This window comes from Fistularia commersonii, chromosome 12 (assembly GCF_037954325.1).
Source record: "Fistularia commersonii isolate RoL2024-O1a breed Wild chromosome 12, RoL_Fcom_v1.0, whole genome shotgun sequence".
Lineage (NCBI taxonomy): Eukaryota > Metazoa > Chordata > Actinopteri > Syngnathiformes > Fistulariidae > Fistularia > Fistularia commersonii.
Window position 1 is genome coordinate 3,320,494 of NC_141295.1, and position 18,685 is coordinate 3,339,178.

At 39.2% G+C, this 18,685-nt stretch overlaps 1 protein-coding gene and 1 non-coding gene across 4 annotated transcripts in view; one reads left to right on the plus strand and one right to left on the minus strand.

The window, feature by feature from the left end:
- Positions 1 to 13,773, minus strand: part of LOC147228145 (nucleosome-remodeling factor subunit BPTF-like) — a 56,597-nt gene extending 42,824 nt beyond the window's left edge. For 2 of the 3 annotated variants that reach the window (XM_086156375.1, XM_086156374.1), the window contains exons 1-6: positions 13,035 to 13,773; positions 8,165 to 8,987; positions 5,160 to 5,211; positions 4,866 to 5,034; positions 1,828 to 2,079; positions 487 to 696 (exon numbers count right to left, since the gene is read on the minus strand). In XM_086156375.1, the coding sequence (XP_086012501.1) occupies positions 487 to 696; positions 1,828 to 2,079; positions 4,866 to 5,034; positions 5,160 to 5,211; positions 8,165 to 8,987; positions 13,035 to 13,608 (2,080 nt within the window). In that variant the 5' untranslated portion in view covers positions 13,609 to 13,773. The remainder of the gene's footprint in view (positions 1 to 486; positions 697 to 1,827; positions 2,080 to 4,865; positions 5,035 to 5,159; positions 5,212 to 8,164; positions 8,988 to 13,034) is intronic. The other variant, XM_086156377.1, reaches the window with a different exon arrangement.
- A 1,098-nt stretch (positions 13,774 to 14,871) lies between these two features.
- Positions 14,872 to 14,953, plus strand: trnas-aga (transfer RNA serine (anticodon AGA)). The gene has a single exon. It is a non-coding gene; the product is annotated as a tRNA-Ser (tRNA).
- Positions 14,954 to 18,685: the final 3,732 nt, after the last annotated feature.

Below are 18,685 nucleotides of genomic sequence, written 5' to 3' on the forward strand. Positions count from 1 at the left end.
TTACTATATAATCAGCTTCTTCACTCTTCTGGTGGAAATACAGAATCAAAACAAACAAACAAAACCATAGACCAAAAAAGAAAAACTGCTTGAAGAGAGCCACATGCAAAGAGGCGGCTTGAGTTTAACCATAGAAAAAAAACAAAAAAAACAATGCTAGCTCTACAAATCAACTTATCTGATACCACGAATGTTTTAAGTCTTCCATCTGTCACATTTTGCAATACATGCCAACTGACAACATCACATTAAGAAATTGCAAATGTCTTTTTTTTTACCCCTTTAATTTTATAGATTTAACTGAATAACAATCCCTTAGCGGAGAAAAATGATCTACAGCGCATTAGTTGCAGCCCATGGCGAGTTAAACCCCCGAAACGCAGGGGGGGATACGGACAACCATGCAGAGTGCGAATCAGTGAAGCCGATCTGCCTCAAAAAGTGGGTTAATGATGTCTGTTTTAGCCCAGACATATCCTTGGGTACCTTTGGCGCTGTTAGAGACCTCCATATAGGAACATCCCTCTATTCCAGCCTCCGTGGTGGAGGCAGGAAGGTTTGGGGCCTCAATGGCCAGGTTAGAGCTCATGGAGTTGGGGGCGGTTTGTGTTGGAGCAGAGGCTGCTGGGAGCAAAGGTCCGTCTGAGGTGCTACTCGCGCTACTGCCTTCTTGGTCAGTGGGTGAGGCTTCGGTGACTACGGATAAACAGCAGCAATGTTGTAAAAAAAAAAAAAAAAATGTGGATTGTAATTTATGATACAAAGCTAACTCGGAGGTGATGGAAGGGTTAAGGCTGACGGATGCCCTCGAAACCCCCCCCCCCCCAAAAAAAGAAGACGCCTATCATCAATAGAAAACATTTGAAATCAACATTAAATATAGTTGCAATGCTTCGATCATTTGGATCAGGGGTGTCAAATACACAGCGGGCCAAAATTCAAAACTGGGACAGCATTGATATTTACTGAAAGAAAATCTTCCTCCAGATATAACAATGAACCCAAACACGTTTTGCTTAAAAACGAAATATGAAACAAGCATAGCTTAATACTATACAATATATAACTTAATATTGCACACATGCAAAATCTTGTTTTCTGCCGAATTAACAGGGTGGCGGTATTAGCATAAGATCGCTATGACTACTGTCAACAGAAGAGAGGGCCTTTACGGGTCCTGTTGTGATTTTTGTGCCAAAACACCAGCAGAAAATTCTGGGATTTGTAGAATTAGCGATACATGCACTGTAGACTATCCCGGCGAACGGCTTAATGGCTTTGCGGGCCAAATATAATTACAGTGCGGGCCAAATTTGGCCCGCGGGCCAGAGTTTGACACATATGATCTAGATGAATTAAATCATCTGGGATAACGTGAAGACCTTATTATGTCAAAGATTATTACAAAGTCCCTTGGGGGAAAATGTGAAACTCAATATGAAGTTGTTTACGCCGAATAACGTTTTGGCCGACGATGCAACAAATGCTTTATTGCGGCCGTTTTTAATCGACCGGGGTGATAAATACCGACGAAAATTGGCGTGCGTGCTTTGCGGATGCCAGGTTCCATCATAAAAAGGAGCACAGCTTTTGAACTCGCCCAAAAGCGGGATTGATTCTTGAGTCAATAACTAATTATTCAGCTCTGATGTGCTTTTCTCAGAGGTTCAACAACAGAATAAAACTCAGGCACACAAAGCCTGTTTTTTTTTTTTTTTCCCCCACGTCACACATTGTAAGTCATTGGGCATTTACCCCAGGCTTCATAGGTGGTTTGTGTTTTTCAAACTATTTTTTTTTTTTAGTAAAAAACCCACAATAAGTTACCTCCAGTTTTGATAATATCACTTTTCTCCTCCTTGAGGTCGTCTTTTGTCTCCTCGTCCTCCTTTGCCAGCTCTTTGACGGCGACATCCTGGTGGCCTTCATTTTTCAGCAGGGTCCCATCATCTTCCCTTTCTGCATCCAGCTCCTCCTTCTCCTTCTCCAGTCGCTCTTTCTTGGCCTCTTCGGCAGCTCGTCTTTTCACCTCTTCCAGTTCTTCCTCTCTCTTGGCCCTCAGCCTTTCTAGAATCTCATCTGGATGAATGAAAATTACGAAAACAATGAAACTAGGGGAATAAAGGGCTGAGCATATAAAGGACTGCCTCAGAAAATTAGAATATTGTGATAAAGTTCTTTATCTTCTCTAATACAATTAAAAAAAACAAAAATTACTTTTTCATGATATTCTAATTTTTGAGATAGGATTTTTGAGTTTTCTTAAGATGTAAGCCATAATCAGCAATATTGACATAACAAAAAGCTTGCAATATTTCAGTTCATTTGTGATGAATCCAGAATGTGTGACATTTTTGTTTTTGTAATTGTAGTACAGAAGATAAAGAACTTTATCACAATATTCTCAAAACCTTAAACCATAAAAAAAATCTAACCCACTTAATGTAAATTGTAATTGTTTATCTGTATATATATTCATAACTGTGCAATATTTCATTTCATAACAGCTGCGTGTGCAATATTTTTTCATACTCTTGTGCACTCCTTATCTTTCACCTGGTACTTACGCACTTTATAGCCTTGACTTATTACTGAGACACTTTATAGTTTTATTTGTATTTCTTATTCTCACCCCTTTTTTATACTGTTTATACAGTTTCCTACAACTATTTATTATTGTTTTATTTTACTTGAAACTCTGGCACAACAATTTCCTTTGGGATAAATAAAGTTGTTCTTATTCTTAATTTTCTGAGACAGTCCTGTATGTGCAAATTGAAAAATCCATAGGAGACGTCACAAATACAATACAAATTATACAAACAGCAGTACAGTGCATTCAAACGAGACATAAAAAAAGATCACTGAATATAATAATTTAAACATTTCACAACAAATACCATATTATTTTGAGCAAAAGATAATGGGCGAAATTGGTTTAATCGAACCGATTCAAAAAGCAAAAACAATATAGAAACACGGAACTAGAAGAGACAACAGTGAATGGCTACCTAAAACTTTTACTGGTACATTTTCATAAAAAAACTAAAAATAAGCAGATTACATCATTCAATTCAGCCAAGGAATATTTCATGTGATTGTGGTGGAAAAAAAAAATCTACCAAAGAATCACTAATATTGACTTCAAGAGTTCAAATCTACTGATACTCATCATGAACTTGCATTGTAACAGTGTAAGAAAGCACAATAGCCTCATTGTGAGGAGGCTATTTTAATCAAAAGTGCCACCGCTTTATAACAACAACCACATTCTGAGGTACGGTGGGACTTAAAAGAACAGTAAGAAAAATATAACTTTCTTTGTGATCGTATTAAAACACCAGTAGCAGCAAACCACATGAAGCGCACTGATCGTATGAATCGGTACGACGTGCAAAACTGACCTCTATAATTTACAGTAAATATGTACCAAATCTTAATGTATGGTATTTCACCTGGGACGGACTAACTTTAGTATAGGCAGGTGCAAGTATAGACATAAAATTTTTATACATCCCCATGAGTGATTTTCAGTTTTGTAGTGCACCATTATGAATAGGCAATTTGGTACTTATTATATATTTTTAAAAAATTATCCCGTAAATTAGAGGGCATCCACTCATTTTTTTAAGGAAAAAATAAATTGTACATAAATAAGCTGCACTCGTCATTGAAACATAAGATATTAACGCAGGAAGATGTTACAGGAATGATTTTTTATTTTATTTTTTTTTATTTAAAGACAGTAACATCTACAACTACCGGAACATTACGCAAATGCTTTTCTTTTGCAGAGGGGATGCTGAACTCACGTGCAGCAGCTCTATTTCTTTCTTTGACAGCCGCGTCAGATGTATTTCTTTTTCATGATGCTCGAAAAAGCGAAAAGTGGCTAATCTGAAGAATTATAGTAAATGCGAGTGGATTTGCCGAAACGGTTTCATTTGTCCATTGTGACGCTGTTGGTGGAAGGAAGCTACTGTAATTAACCTATAAAAATCCAGAAATTAGCCACATCGCTGTAAAAGCCGCAGTTCTCAAAGCGTGTGAAAAAAGTAGCGGCTTATATGCCGGAATTTACGGTGCTGTAATGTCATTAACATATTTGCATGTTCTGAAAATAAATGAAATACAATCTTTGTAAGGGTGGCAAAGGAAGGAAAAAATGAAAAAGTGACTTTGCTATGGAATTTTTAGCTTCAAAATTTGAAAACAAAATGATTTTTTTGATGAAAAAACGTCTATTGACATTGTTAAAATGACCTTGTCTTCTCTTATTTCTATAAAAACCCCAAAAACGATAGCAAAAAAAAAAAGAAAACGACCAAACTTAAAAATATTGATATAATAACCAGAATAGCCTTGTAAACATAATACCTCCTCTTATACATGCTAACAATCAATTTTCTAATAAATTCTGGTGACAAATTTTCCCACGGTGACAAGATTTTCTCTTTTAACTCAACAATATTTTTAGGGTGTAATTTCATCAATTCTTTTTTAATATTCATTTTAAATATTAATTCGTCATGTATTTTTTAGAGGAACAGTTCATGACATATAAAGATTTTTATAATGTACCTGTTTACCTCCTTTACACTAAAACAAAGGAAAAATTTGGACTTAGTGTTACTTCTAGATAATGATTTTACTTGTCCGGCCCCCTTGACATCAAATTAGGTCAAATGTGGCAAAAATGAGTTTAGGACCCCTGAATTAAAGGTTCAAGTGTGGAAGTTACCCAACCGAGGGGGAAACGCAATATCCAAAAAAAAAAAAAAAAAAATTTTTTTTTAAATAAAAACCAAAAGCATACTGAACTTGTTACATCTGTGTGAAAGTGCAAAGAATGTAGTCCTCCTCACCGTTTGCGGCGGTGAGGAAACACCTGTTGCTCCCTCGAGCCTTGTTGGTCAGGTCCTCTGTGATGTCCATGTGTGTGTGGACCTCGTCCCTTATTTCTTCGAGGGCGGCAAACAGATCGGACTCCCAGTATTCCTTGTCCAGGCAATCGATCAGCTCAGCCACCTGGACCTGGGTTAGTTGGGTTGCAGGGGTACGTAAAACAGAAAAAGTGCAAAACGTGAATTGACGTTAACTAAATAATAACTTAAAAGTGACTATCTGAAAGCATCCCCGATTTAATGATTCCCGTTTACCTTCGTGCTGTAGTACCAGATGGCTTTATCCTCGTTCTCGCCATCCTCTTCTCTGTTGGGGGGGGGGGCATTGAGGGGAGAAAGAGGGGAAAAAAATATGGGAAAAATTAGCATAAATAACAGTGAGATGCGGGGGGGGGGGGGGTGCAAAGATTTAACTGGAAGACGCATGTTTTAAATATATTCTGGTGTTTTTGTTAATGCTTCTTTTCTGCACGGGGCTCTAGATAAAAATAACAAAAATATATTCAATATATTCCGAATACTATGGAGACATTATCTACATTAGCTGTATATTTGCGGTAAGCAAACCCAGATAAATTTCCTTAAAAAGACTTGCATTAACTGAACAGTTTTGCGATGTCTAAATCACTTTTATCAGTTTTTTTTCTGTTATCAATTACATTTAGGAAATGAAAAGGCATCTCAGCATTTACGATATTAAAATAAAAACCCTCAGGAACAATGGTGACATGTGGTGCTGATGGGGGGGGGGGGGGGAATCATGAAAAGTAAAATCGGAAAAGAAACAAAATGGATGTTTTGATTAATCTAATGGCAACAGTGAAACTGAAGGCATTTTACACCAACCGGTCGGCAAAACATTCCAGATTATGATGTGGCGACATTAAATACGTGGTCGTATGGCGACAACCCATCTTCACTGGTGTTGGGGGGGAAATAAGGATTTGTTTGCCTGGCCATACGTGACACCATGCGGCATATTATTGTTTAAAAATCATGACTTTAAAAAAATGTTTGTGCGGTTCTTCCTTGAAATAAATTGCTTACGACATGTTTGCACCTGCGGGCATTAAAATGCACTGTTTAGAAGGAAGATTCAGCAGGGAACTAAAGACTGGGGGCTGTGCAACAACACTGTCTATTCAGCATTCTCCCGAAACTTCAGAGGTCCATGAACACAGTTTACTTCTCTGCCCGGAATTCAATGCATGTATATCCAATCGCACAAACTTTCTTTTGTGCGCAGTACTTCTATGTGTGCGTGCACACACACACACACACACACACCCTAGCACTGCACCAGCTGGGGGCCGGTTATGAGCTGTGGCAGAAACTAAGTAAATTGCAGTGATGACGAATCTTGAGTCGCTGACCTTCTTAAATCTTATAGCATTCAGGTGATGCGTGTTCTGATTTGTTTAGCGTGCCTTCCATCGCCGCTGATTCACAATCCTTGTGTGTTTCTATACCAAGATAATTTGATATTTAATGCGCGGGGCTGATGTTGCTGTTGGCGGTACTAAGCCAAACTCTGCAGGGAAGGTGGTTGTTTTTTTTAATGCCTTACGGGTGGACAATAAATCTATGACAATGAAAGAATTCTTGATCTTTCAAAGTTTAATTTAAGGGAACCGCTAGGAAGGCGTTGAAAAAAAAAAAAAAAAACCCTACGCCTGCTTGTGAATATCCAATCCTTGATAAAGGGGTGTGCAGCGCAACCAACGGTCCATCATTAATTGAGTTTTTTTTTTTTTTTTTTTCGACGTGTGACACCGACACAAAGACCGTGAAGTGAGAAAATGATAATGGCTGAGAAAATAAAGGACAGCTCTGCTCACACCTACATTTCGCAATTTTAAGTTTGATGAATACATGAATTGGATTCCAAAGACGGCGGAAAAATACATCCATTTTGCTGAAGTCTTTATCAAATGTCACACTTATGAGGTAGGAACTGGATCATCAAACCAAATATGCAAATTGAGCGCAATAACGTTGGTTCTAGCTCTGGTAGAGTATTATTAACCTGCTCTTTGCTACTACTTGTTACTACTCATTGCAGCCATTTACAGTAAGTCAGTCTGAATTGGTCCATCCAGGTTGATCGGTGGTCCGTTATACCTTTGCGTTACACACGGCTTGGGTTACCCGACTTTATGATACCTCCCTTGACTTGACTTGGCCATTTTAAATTTAAAATGACATCATGCGTGCCTGTGTGTGCTTGTGCACGGCGGGGGTGGCAAAGGCAGGTTCGGTATGTTTTGAATAGATTAGAGCTTCATTGTCCAGTGTCGGTTAGATCTGAGCTTTCACTAAATATCCGACTAGTTGATTATCAGTTGAAACTACAAATGTGTTTGAGGAGCTCCAACAAATCTGAAGTTCAGGAGTCCAAATGAAAAACTAGTAACGGAACACCTTGTGGTGATGGTCGCGCGTGCAGATGGTTTGCGACATTCATAAACACTTAAAGAGTTTTGAGGTCTGGAACCATATAGTGTGAAAATGTTAGAAGTTCTGACCGACCAATTGATCCACAGCAATTTATTATGGGTACAGCATCAACAAGCGACCTAAGGAAAAACCAGGTGTTTACGCTTAGAGTTCTTCTATTAATTGCACATAAAATGATCACAATAAACTGGCTCAAACCTCACCCACCCACCCTGGACCAGCGGCGTCAGAGACTTAAGGATGTAAACTGCATGGAACGCATAACAGCAAACTTACGACTTCAGACAGACCTATATCTTGACAAATGGGCACCCATTAAAAAATATTTGGAGAGTTGAAGATATTATCTCTATTTGACTGAGTTAAGATGTTTTTTGTGTTTTTTTTTTTTTAAAGTTTTATTATATTTTCCGCTTGCTATTGAGGAAATAAGTAACCTATAAAGAATATTGTATAATGTATATCTTGTTATGAGGTTTTGTAAGAATGTGTATGACTCTGTGAAGGAACCTGTTCTAATAAATGTTCAAAAAAAAAAGAAGTTCTGACCTACGGCAGCTCAAAATTAAACTCGCATATCTTTCACGCTGCCTGGTTAGAATACCCGTTTCATTTTTTTTCAAGAAATAGTGTCCATGCACATTCATAGTGTGCTGAAGGATTAAGCGTTCTACCTGATATTACCCGTTAATTTTTTCTTCGATTGAAATCTTAAAACTAGATGTTGTCTCTCACAGGGGTTCCCCAAAAAGCATCACCTTCCATGTCCATCTCAGTACGCATGTGAAACATCGTGGACTTACACTACGATGCGTCGGTTCAGGAACCAGTACTTTCGGTGGTGTCGATCGTAGCCGACTGGCAGCTGACGAATGAAAGGTCTGCTCTTCTGTACCTCGGGAATGCAGTCTGCAACTCCGGGCACCTGGTGTGCCACACACACCTCACACTGCCACTCGTCCTCCGGCACTTCCTGCAACGGCGGCTTTACACACTCCAGATGGTAAACGGCCGAACACGTCTCGCAGCACAGCAGGTCGCCGAGGCGGTGACACACTCGGCAGTGGTCGTCGTAGGCGACCACGCCCTCTGACATTAGCTCTTCCCTGGCGATGTTGGTCGCCAGAAACTGGTCCACTAAAAACTGGAGAACTTTGATTTTGCTCTCCAGCGGTTCAAACGGGTAATCCTCTCCCTCCTGGAAAGGCAAAATATGCCGGTATTCTGGATCGCTTTCGCAGTATGCCCGCAGCACCTCCGGCCAGGTCATACCGTCCACAAAATATAGAGTAGAGTTGACAGAATCCTTCACATCAGCAGGACCAAATGTGGTGTTAGAAGTGTCCTCCTCTCTGAGAATAGCTTTAAGGAGGACGATATGAGTCTCCGCCAGCAGCGTACACTGCTCCAGGCTGGCCACCGCTGCACAGAAATCCTCAAAGCAGAATGGTGAGAGACGAAGCACTGAGCCAAAGTTACGGAGAACCTCGTAGACAGCAGACACATTGAGGAGCTGTGAGGTAGGAATCAGGAGGTCTTCAGAAGACTTTGGAAGCTCCAAGGGAGGAATGTCTTTTGCCTCAGATACCGGAGACGGCGGTCGCATCGGCCGACTCCTTCTCCGACCTGCAAGAGTCAAAGGGGCAGAGACAGGGGACTCATGGGTTCAAATTGAAAATGAAGAGCGTGTGTGTATAAATCACTGTAAACCTCATCTAAACTTTGTATTACATTTAATGTTAACGCGAGTTTTCCCAAAGAAGAAAAACTACACATAAGAAAATGTCAACCGCTGGTTTCACTTACAACTACTACCACATTGATTCTCAATAACATCTCATAAGCAGAAGTTAATTCGCATTGATTTTCAGTTTTTTATTCAACATAGTAGGTGTATTTGTTATACTGTGGTAATGAACAATACTTTTTCAGGACTTCGGAAGATCTTCAGTTTCGGATACTGTAATTAGATGAGTAAAATATCTAATTATTGACACTGCCGTGTTTATATAAATGTGAATTTTACCAACAAGGACGGGAAAGTCAGCAAAGCACCATCATGACCCAGTAATGTTGCCAATCACCAACAATTTTATCATTTCCTGATCAGTGCAGTGATAGGAAGCACGCTTGTGTTTATGGTTGACTTTTAATAAGTCAGTGGAGGTCATCAGATCTGGCTTTAAAAACCCGCTTCTGACCAGAGATAAATGCTCATCTGACACTGTTCAGCTCTGGCACAGAACACTTACATAAGGAGGTGGGGGAGTGGGGGGGGGATACACACTCAACATAAACAAAGTGAAGAATACACATATAATATTGAGTAAATGGGTCCTTCCACAGGGTTTTGGCAGATAAACCATCAGATAAATAAGCCAATGCACAGAGCTAATGATTTTTATTGCTGTTTTTTATTGGAATTTATTGCGTAGCTTTTATCCTCAATTTGAGGAGACTGCCGGAATTTCATAATTTCCCTTGGGGATGAATAAAGTATCTATCTATCTATGAGATAAATAGATAGATATCATAGGAGATAGTACCATGCGGTCTGTCCATACTTTCAACTAAATCACCATGTCCTATACAATTTCCTTCAGTTTCTTCTATGTGGTATGTTTAATTTAAACACTACACAGAGATCGAAAGCTTTTTTTTTAGATTTTTTTTTTTTAAATACAACATATTGTGGGACATCTTGCATGATTTTCATAACAGCAAAACTAACCGCTTCATGAGTGATGACATACAAGAATCAATGTGTGACAGCCGCCTGGCATGGGTGGGCCAAACGGGGTTGACAGCAAGTTCATTATAATGCATTAAATGCTGGATTTTGTGCGTGAAAGTGGTGTGTCTACACATGTGTGTATGCAGTGTGTGTACGAGTGCCTATGCCGCCTATGCGGCTGTGACAGCGAGAACACCATATCTGTCTGTCACCGTCATGAAAGAGCCTTCACAATATTGCACACGGCAGAAAAAGTAGGCGGTCTTGCCATTGGAAGCTGAGAAGTATGTGTTTAATCCCTGATACACTAATTTCATATAAGCATGACCAGGGCAAAGTGGGACAGAATGAACTTCATTTCTAGTTTTAAAACTAGAAATTAAAAAGAAAAACATTCATATCAAATACCAGAAATCCAGTGAGGTCATTTCTCTTTTAAAAAACATGTGGTCTTCTATAATCCCATATAGGTTTTTGTAAATAATATTTTATAGATACGAATAAAAAAAAAAAAAACAACATTTGATTGACTGGTCTTGCCATTGGAAGCTAAGAGGTATGTGTTTAATCCCTGATACACTAATTTCATCTAAGCATGACTGGGGCAAAGTGGGACAGAATGAACTTCATTTCTAGTTTTAAAACTAGAAATTAAAAAGAAAAACATTCATATCAAATACCAGAAATCCAGGGGGGTCATTTCTCTTTTAAAAAACGTGCGGTCTTCTATAATCCCATACAGGTTTTTGTAAATAATATTTTATAGATACGAATAAAAAAAAAAAAACAACAACATTTGATTGACTGGTCTTGCCATTGGAAGCTAAGAGGTATGTGTTTAATCCCTGATACACTAATTTCATAATTTCATCTAAGCATGACTGGGGCAAAGTGGGACAGAATGAACTTCATTTCTAGTTTTAAAACTAGAAATTAAAAAGAAAAACATTCATATCAAATACCAGAAATCCAGTGGGGTCATTTCTCTTTTAAAAAACGTGTGGTCTTCTATAATCCCATATAGGTTTTTGTAAATAATATTTTATAGATATGAATAAAAAAAAAAAAAACAACATTTGATTGACTGGTCTTGCCATTGGCAGCTGTAAGGTATGTGTTTAATCCCTGATACACTAATTTCATAATTTCATCTAAGCATGACTGGGGCAAAGTGGGACAGAATGAACTTCATTTCTAGTTTTAAAACTAGAAATTAAAAAGAAAAACATTCATATCAAATACCAGAAATCCAGTGGGGTCATTTCTCTTTTAAAAAACGTGCGGTCTTCTATAATCCCATATAGGTTTTTGTAAATAATATTTTATAGATACGAATTAAAAAAAAAAAACAACATTTGATTGACTGGTCTTGCCATTGGAAGCTAAGAGGTATGTGTTTAATCCCTGATACACTAATTTCATAATTTCATCTAAGCATGACTGGGGCAAAGTGGGACAGAATGAACTTCATTTCTAGTTTTAAAACTAGAAATTAAAAAGAAAAACATTCATATCAAATACCAGAAATCCAGTGGGGTCATTTCTCTTTTAAAAAACGTGTGGTCTTCTATAATCCCATATAGGTTTTTGTAAATAATATTTTATAGATATGAATAAAAAAAAAAAAAACAACATTTGATTGACTGGTCTTGCCATTGGCAGCTGTAAGGTATGTGTTTAATCCCTGATACACTAATTTCATATAAGCATGACCAGGGCAAAGTGGGACAGAATGAACTTAATTTCTAGTTTTAAAACTAGAAATTAAAAAGAAAAACATTCATATCAAATACCAGAAATCCAGTGGGGTCATTTCTCTTTTAAAAAACGTGCGGTCTTCTATAATCCCATATAGGTTTTTGTAAATAATATTTTATAGATACGAATAAAAAAAAAAAAAAACAACATTTGATTGACTGGTCTTGCCATTGGCAGCTGTAAGGTATGTGTTTAATCCCTGATACACTAATTTCATAATTTCATCTAAGCATGACTGGGGCAAAGTGGGACAGAATGAACTTAATTTCTAGTTTTAAAACTAGAAATTAAAAAGAAAAACATGCATATCAAATACCAGAAATCCAGAGGGTCATTTCTCTTCTGAAAAATGTGTGGTCTTCTACAATCCCACATAGGTTTTTGTAAATAATATTTTGTAGGTACTAATAGGAAAAAAAAACAATTGATTGACTCCTGTCTTAAATTGTGAACTATTCCTGGATCACCTTTAACCGGACCTGATTCATCCACCTGATTCACATACTAGTTACTATGGTAACGTCCCGCCGCTGTACGCAAGGTTGTAATGAGCTGCAACAAGTGGAAAAAGGGCGCCTCACTTCAAAACAAAGACCTGTCAAAGTAATTCACCAGCTTCGTGACGGAAAGTACTAAAAAAACAAAACCAAAAAAAAGTGCAAAAGTTCAATAACGTGAGTATTGTTTTAAATTTTAACAACTAGTAGTAGATGCATTGTTTAGTAGTGCAAAAATCGGCATGTAGCATGTTGGAAAAACTCGAAAGGCGACGTCAAAAAATTGCAAATAATGAATGAATTAAAGTATGAATTTTGCGTTTTGGAGCACGTATTGAAAGGTGGCTAGTAAGTTGGATCGAAGGGTGGTTTGTAGGAGGGGGGTTAAGGGGGATCGGTGGGGGGGTTAAGGGGGAAACAACGACCCGCTAACAGTTTGTTTACTACGAACTGACAGAACATGTGCTGATCCGACAAAAAAAAAGTCAGAAAGAGCAGAGCCCGACTGAAACACGGGGGGCAAACCTGCGATCCGGCGGCCAGCCGTGCACACGATAAACAAAGGCCCGTTTTCTGAGTGCAAGCTCCATTTTGAACAATGCGGCTTGCTTTCCGAATTGGGGCTGAAATTGGGAGAAAAACAAAACACCCCGTCGGTACCGGGAACCTGCAATACCGACGTACCTGGGGTGCTACACAGCGTGCTGTGGCTCCGTAAACTACTCTCCGTGCAGTAGCTGGCATCATCATCATCCGGTAGTTCCTCCAGATAGTCCGAGTCGTTACCCAAGGCCTCCTCTTCTTCAAGATCCGACGAAGGGTTGTCGTTTAGGAGTTCGTCGTCTTCCGACCTGTAGCTTAAATTATCGTCCTCTTCGTCGCTGTTGTCGTCGTAGACCACCTTGGTTTGAGGCCGCCTCACTCCGCCTCTCCCTCCGCGGCCGCCTCTCGACCCCCTGCCTCTCCCTCTGCCTCCTCTGCCCCGCGATGCCGCCGCTACGACAGTATTCGAGCCTCCAACTTTCCTTCGGCCCCGGGACGAATTAAAGTTCTCTCGGCCGGATATTTCCGTATCCACCTCCGCGGAGACGTTCCCGCAGCCGCTGTCACTCGCTCCCCGTCCCCGACCGCGGGCTTTGCCTCTCCCCCGTCCGCGCATCCCTCTACTCCTCCCGCTCCGGGAGCCGCGGACTGGCCCGGGAGAGCCTTCCCGCATCACGGCTTCTGGTTTGGGCGGCCTTCCTCTTCTCCCCCTCATTGTAGGAGAGAGTCTCTCCTGTTCCGCTTCAATCTCGGTGCTGGAAGAAGCCACGCACGGCGAGGAAAATAGGGAAGGATATACCCAACCGATAAGTCCCCGCCAAGCCCCGGCCTCAATTTCTGGGCGGAAAGCTCAAACTGAACGGCCGGTGTCCCGCTCTGGGTCGCCTGCAGACGCCATTTTTCTTCTCGGCTCTCCCTCCGTTGAAAACACAGCAGGCCCGATACATCCGTCAAGTTTGCCATAGAAAGCATTTGTTACACCGGAAGTGCACGGACATTTCCTTCAAAATAAAACTCAAAGGGACTGGATAAACAGCGAAATAAAGTGTGTTCACAATGGCGCACGGGACACACAGCACTCCTCGGATCCATTGGTTTTATTCGTACATCATATCCCGATAAAGGTTTCGTTATTTCTTGGTTTCGATGTCGTTGAAACGGTTCCACTTCCGTAAGTGCGTTCTTTTAATCTCTAGCTTGACTACACCAACGGCGAGTCTAGGCTTGGTCACGTGACTCATTATTCTACAATAGACGCAATAAGCATGCTAGTTTATGAAAATAGTTATCCGTGCAAACGCTGCGCGTCAAGTCAACTTATTCGGTCCCGGTTATTTCTGACGACTTATTCAGGCCACATGGAGGTGAATCGCACACAGCGAAACACAGTGAACCATGATATCCTGTATCGCTATCGTCGTCACAGCAAATCCAGCAAGAGGATAATGCGTCCGACATTGAGCGCAACATGCACCTGAACAAGTCGTCGTCAAAGTTTCCAGTGCACGTATTAAGGTTTGAAATAACACAAATGAAGAAATCAATTCTTTCGGTTTCGATCGAATTCTGGCTTTGCGTTGTTATTTCACAACTTGTTCATTTACAGCGGAAACTGGGTCGATTTTTTTTTTCCCTCACCATCCACTTTAAATCACCGAGTTCAGCTGTACCAGTACTAAAATCCCAAATATCACGATGAATAACCACAAACATTATATTTTCTCGCAGTGGAGATCCCGATATATTCCTTTGTCTTTATTATGAGCTCTCGATCACACGTGAAAAACACCCTTATAAGGTCCAATTAATCATGATTTCATTAATCTCTCGTTAAATTGGCTCTTACTACACAAGACGGAACACCGATCGAACCGTGATCCGGACGAACACAGCAAAAGATAAACGTAGATCACAGAAAGGATATCAAAATATAATACACACATTTATATAAATATACATTCATCTGGTTGGAAAGTGTGTTGTCGTGGCCGAGTGGTTAAGGCGATGGACTAGAAATCCATTGGGGTCTCCCCGCGCAGGTTCGAATCCTGCCGACAACGCAAGATACTTTTTTTTTCAGTTTTTATTTATTATGAAAATTCAAACAGATTTGGGCGCAAAATTTGATAGATAATAGGGAACCACGCTGCGATTGCATTTATCCAATGTCCTTTAACGTATATGTGTATCTATATATTTAAAGAAATAATATATACAAGGAAAATGAAACTCAAGTACATTTTTTTTTTAAAAGAAATGTAAATGATTTGTTGAAGGAATGCAGTTATACACTTATATTAGGTATTTACAGTGTAATTTAAATGAGGAGATGGTCATGGTTACTGTGTAATAGTTGCATTTGATGGACAGTTTTGCTTTAACCCAGGGGTGGGCAATTATTTTGGCTGGTGGAGCACATTTCTTATTTAATTTATTTTATTCAATTCAAAATTGAAGAAAATGAAAATTGCAATTTTAATCTATTTTTTGGGGCATTTTATTTCAACTTTAAAATCATTAATGATTATATAAATGTACTGACATTATTTTGTATGTTATCATTCATATCATTAAACTTGTCGACCCTGAGTAAACTTGTCGACCCTGAAAATGAGGGAGACCTCAGTGGTCTTACAAGTATAAATAAAGGTTATTATTATTATTATCATTATTCATAGAAAATTAAACAAAAGGAGTTTCTATGTTCAATATATTCAAAGAAAATTGTTAGAAAAGCAAAATAAGCCGTAAAATTCCCAGGTCTGGTTTAGCCTGACAAAATAATAATACGGAGTGATAATATTTGTGTGGAAAAGAGGTAAAGAAATGGGTACTATGCGATAAGATAAGATAAGATAAGATAAGATAAGATAAGATAAGATAAGATAAGATAAGATAAGATAAGATAAGATAAGTTTTATTGATCTCCAGAAGGGAAATTCCTTTGTCACAGCAGCGTAATAGCTATAATGTAAAAAAAGGGGAAGCGAATATCAATATGAATATAAACAGAAAGACAGAAGTTAGCAAAACATCCACAAATAAATAGAGAGCAAATAAATAGACAGCAGACGACGACAACAACAACAGATGATGAAGATGTTGAGGTTCTCTTTATGCCGATGATGGGAAATTATAAGAGACCGCTAGATTTTATGCTTTACGTATGATTCGGGTGAAGTGCAACATTTTCTTCAAATCTGATCTTGTGTTAAACTGTTCCATAACCGCCTGGACTTAGATAATACCATTTTTGTGGTGAACCAGGAATAGCATATGCAATTACCACAAAAAGTACTTTATGAAAAATCTGCCAAATTTTTTACTTGTTCAACCAACATAATAGCGCTCTCTTATATTAATGTAATTTGTGGATATGCATGTAAATCAATAAACAAGCATCGAAGGAAACATCTTGTACCTTTTAAATATCGCATTCACTGTGTAGGTGCAGTTTTTGCCTTAGGAAGGAAAACAACAACAACAAAAAAACATATTGAACACAAAAATAGAAACCTTCTGAAAGGTTTTGAAAGAAATCCTATATTTATCATAATCGACGTCTATTTTGTTTTCGTCCCATCAGGGCAACAACGGGTGACCGCTAATTGACCTGTATTTTTAAAGCAATAAAATTTAAAAATGAAATATTTTAACTATGTGTACCTTTATTTTTCTCTCCCTTCAACGAAAAGCATGAAACATGCTGATGAATAACAACAACCAGGTGGGTAGATTTACGGTTAATCTTAAGAGGTGGCCCCATTTGACGCTTAATACACGCATTTATTATTACACGACGCTGCAGTTATGTAATAGATATAATTATTACCAGTATCCTGCTTCAGTATTTATTAATTGTATACCTCATCTTGACCCCCCTCCCCTCAAAAGGATCAGAAATGCCCAATTATCAAAGGTGGATTTTAGCAATAACTCTTTAAAAAAACAACTTAATTTGAAAAAAAAAAAACAACAATAAAAAAAAACAGCCCCAAGTTGTGATGTTTGAGCGAGCAAATATTTGGTGTGTGTATCTGTTGTTTAAAATCAGTTTTGATGAATTACTGTACCTCTCAATGAAATAAATCATACTTCTCTACTTGCAACTTTTACTTTGAATTACTTAAGTAATTTACTACCTGTATTTTTTAATTTAATCAAACAAAATATCAGTAAGCCTGTAGATATTCACATTTTTGATATAATGCTATTGTCTGCCAAAAAAGCCTGTTTCCCATTTATTGTTAGAACAGATGTTCAGGAAACAGTAGCCTATGAGAAAATAGGATGCCGTTTATGATGCCCATCCTAGAACTCAAGATAATCCAGACCTCCTTTTGGAGCAGTTGAATGAAGCAGTAGCAGATGCTTTCCAGCTGTAAACGATCTCTCGCTCGGTTATTGCTTGACTGTCCCCGATATACCGTAGTTTCTGCTGCAAAGGATGTGGCATGTAAGTATGGACTGGTTGGAGAGCGGGTGAGTTTAATTTGAAGCTCAGATACTGAGATGAAATTGACATGAATTTTGAATGATGGAAGAAATCCTTGTCTTTAGTCTCCTGGTTTGTTTGACTAAGATTGCCATTGGTGTGAAGAATAAGCGGCTTCAGATTCAGAATGTGGTACATGGTGCTGCTACTGGTGAAACTAGGGAGAACCAGCTCGTCTACCAATACATTCACTATCCCTCCACTGTACATGACCGAACCATCTCAGTCTGGCTTCTTTGACCTTCTCTCTAAAACATCCAACATGTGCTGTTCCTCTGATGGACTCATTACTCATCCTATCCATCCTGGTCACTCCCAAAGAGAACCTCAATATCTTCACCTGTACAACCTCTAGTTCTGCCTGCTGTCTTTTCGTCATTGTAACAGTTTCTAGTCCATACGACATCGCTGGTCTCACCACTGTCTTGTACACCTTTCCTTTCATTCCAGCCAATAGTCTTCTATCACATTGTACCCCTGACACTTTTCTCCACCCATTCCAACCTGCTTCAACCCGTCTCTTCACCTCTTTTCTGCACTCTCCGTTGCTCTGGATTGTTGACCCCAAGAACCTGAAATCCTCCAACTTCTTGATCTCTACACCCTGCAGCCTCACCGTTCCAGCTGAGTTCCTCTCATTCGCACACGTATACTCTGTCTTGCTGCGACTAATCTTCATTCCTCTCCTTTGCAGAGCATACCTCCACCTCTCTAGATTTTCCTCAACCTGTTGTCTGCTCTCACTGCAGATCACAATGTCATCTGCAAAAATCATGGTCCATGGAGATTCCCGTCTAATCTGTCACCCTGTCCATCACCACTGCAAACAAGAGCTGATCCCTGGTGGAGTCCCACCTCCACCTTGAACTTCCATTACCCTTACGGCACACTGCACCACTGTCTCACAAGTAGCATACATGTCCTGCACCAGTCAAACATACTTCTCTGCCATTCCAGATTGTCTCAAACAATACCAGAGTTTCTCTCCTGGCCCCCTGTCATATACTTTTTCTAGGTCTACAAAAACACAATGCAGCTCCCTCTGGCCTTCTCTGTACTTCTCTATTAGCATTCTCAAAGCAAATACTGCATCTGTAGTACTCTTTCAAGGGATGAAGCCATACTGCCGTTAACAAATACTGTTCACAAATTCCACTACTCTTTCCCATAACTTCATTGTATGGCTCATCAACTTTATCTCTCTATAGGTGCCGCAATTCTACACATCCTCCTTATTCTTAAAAATGGGCACCATCACACTTTGTCTCCATTCCTCAGGCACCTTCTCACTCTCTAA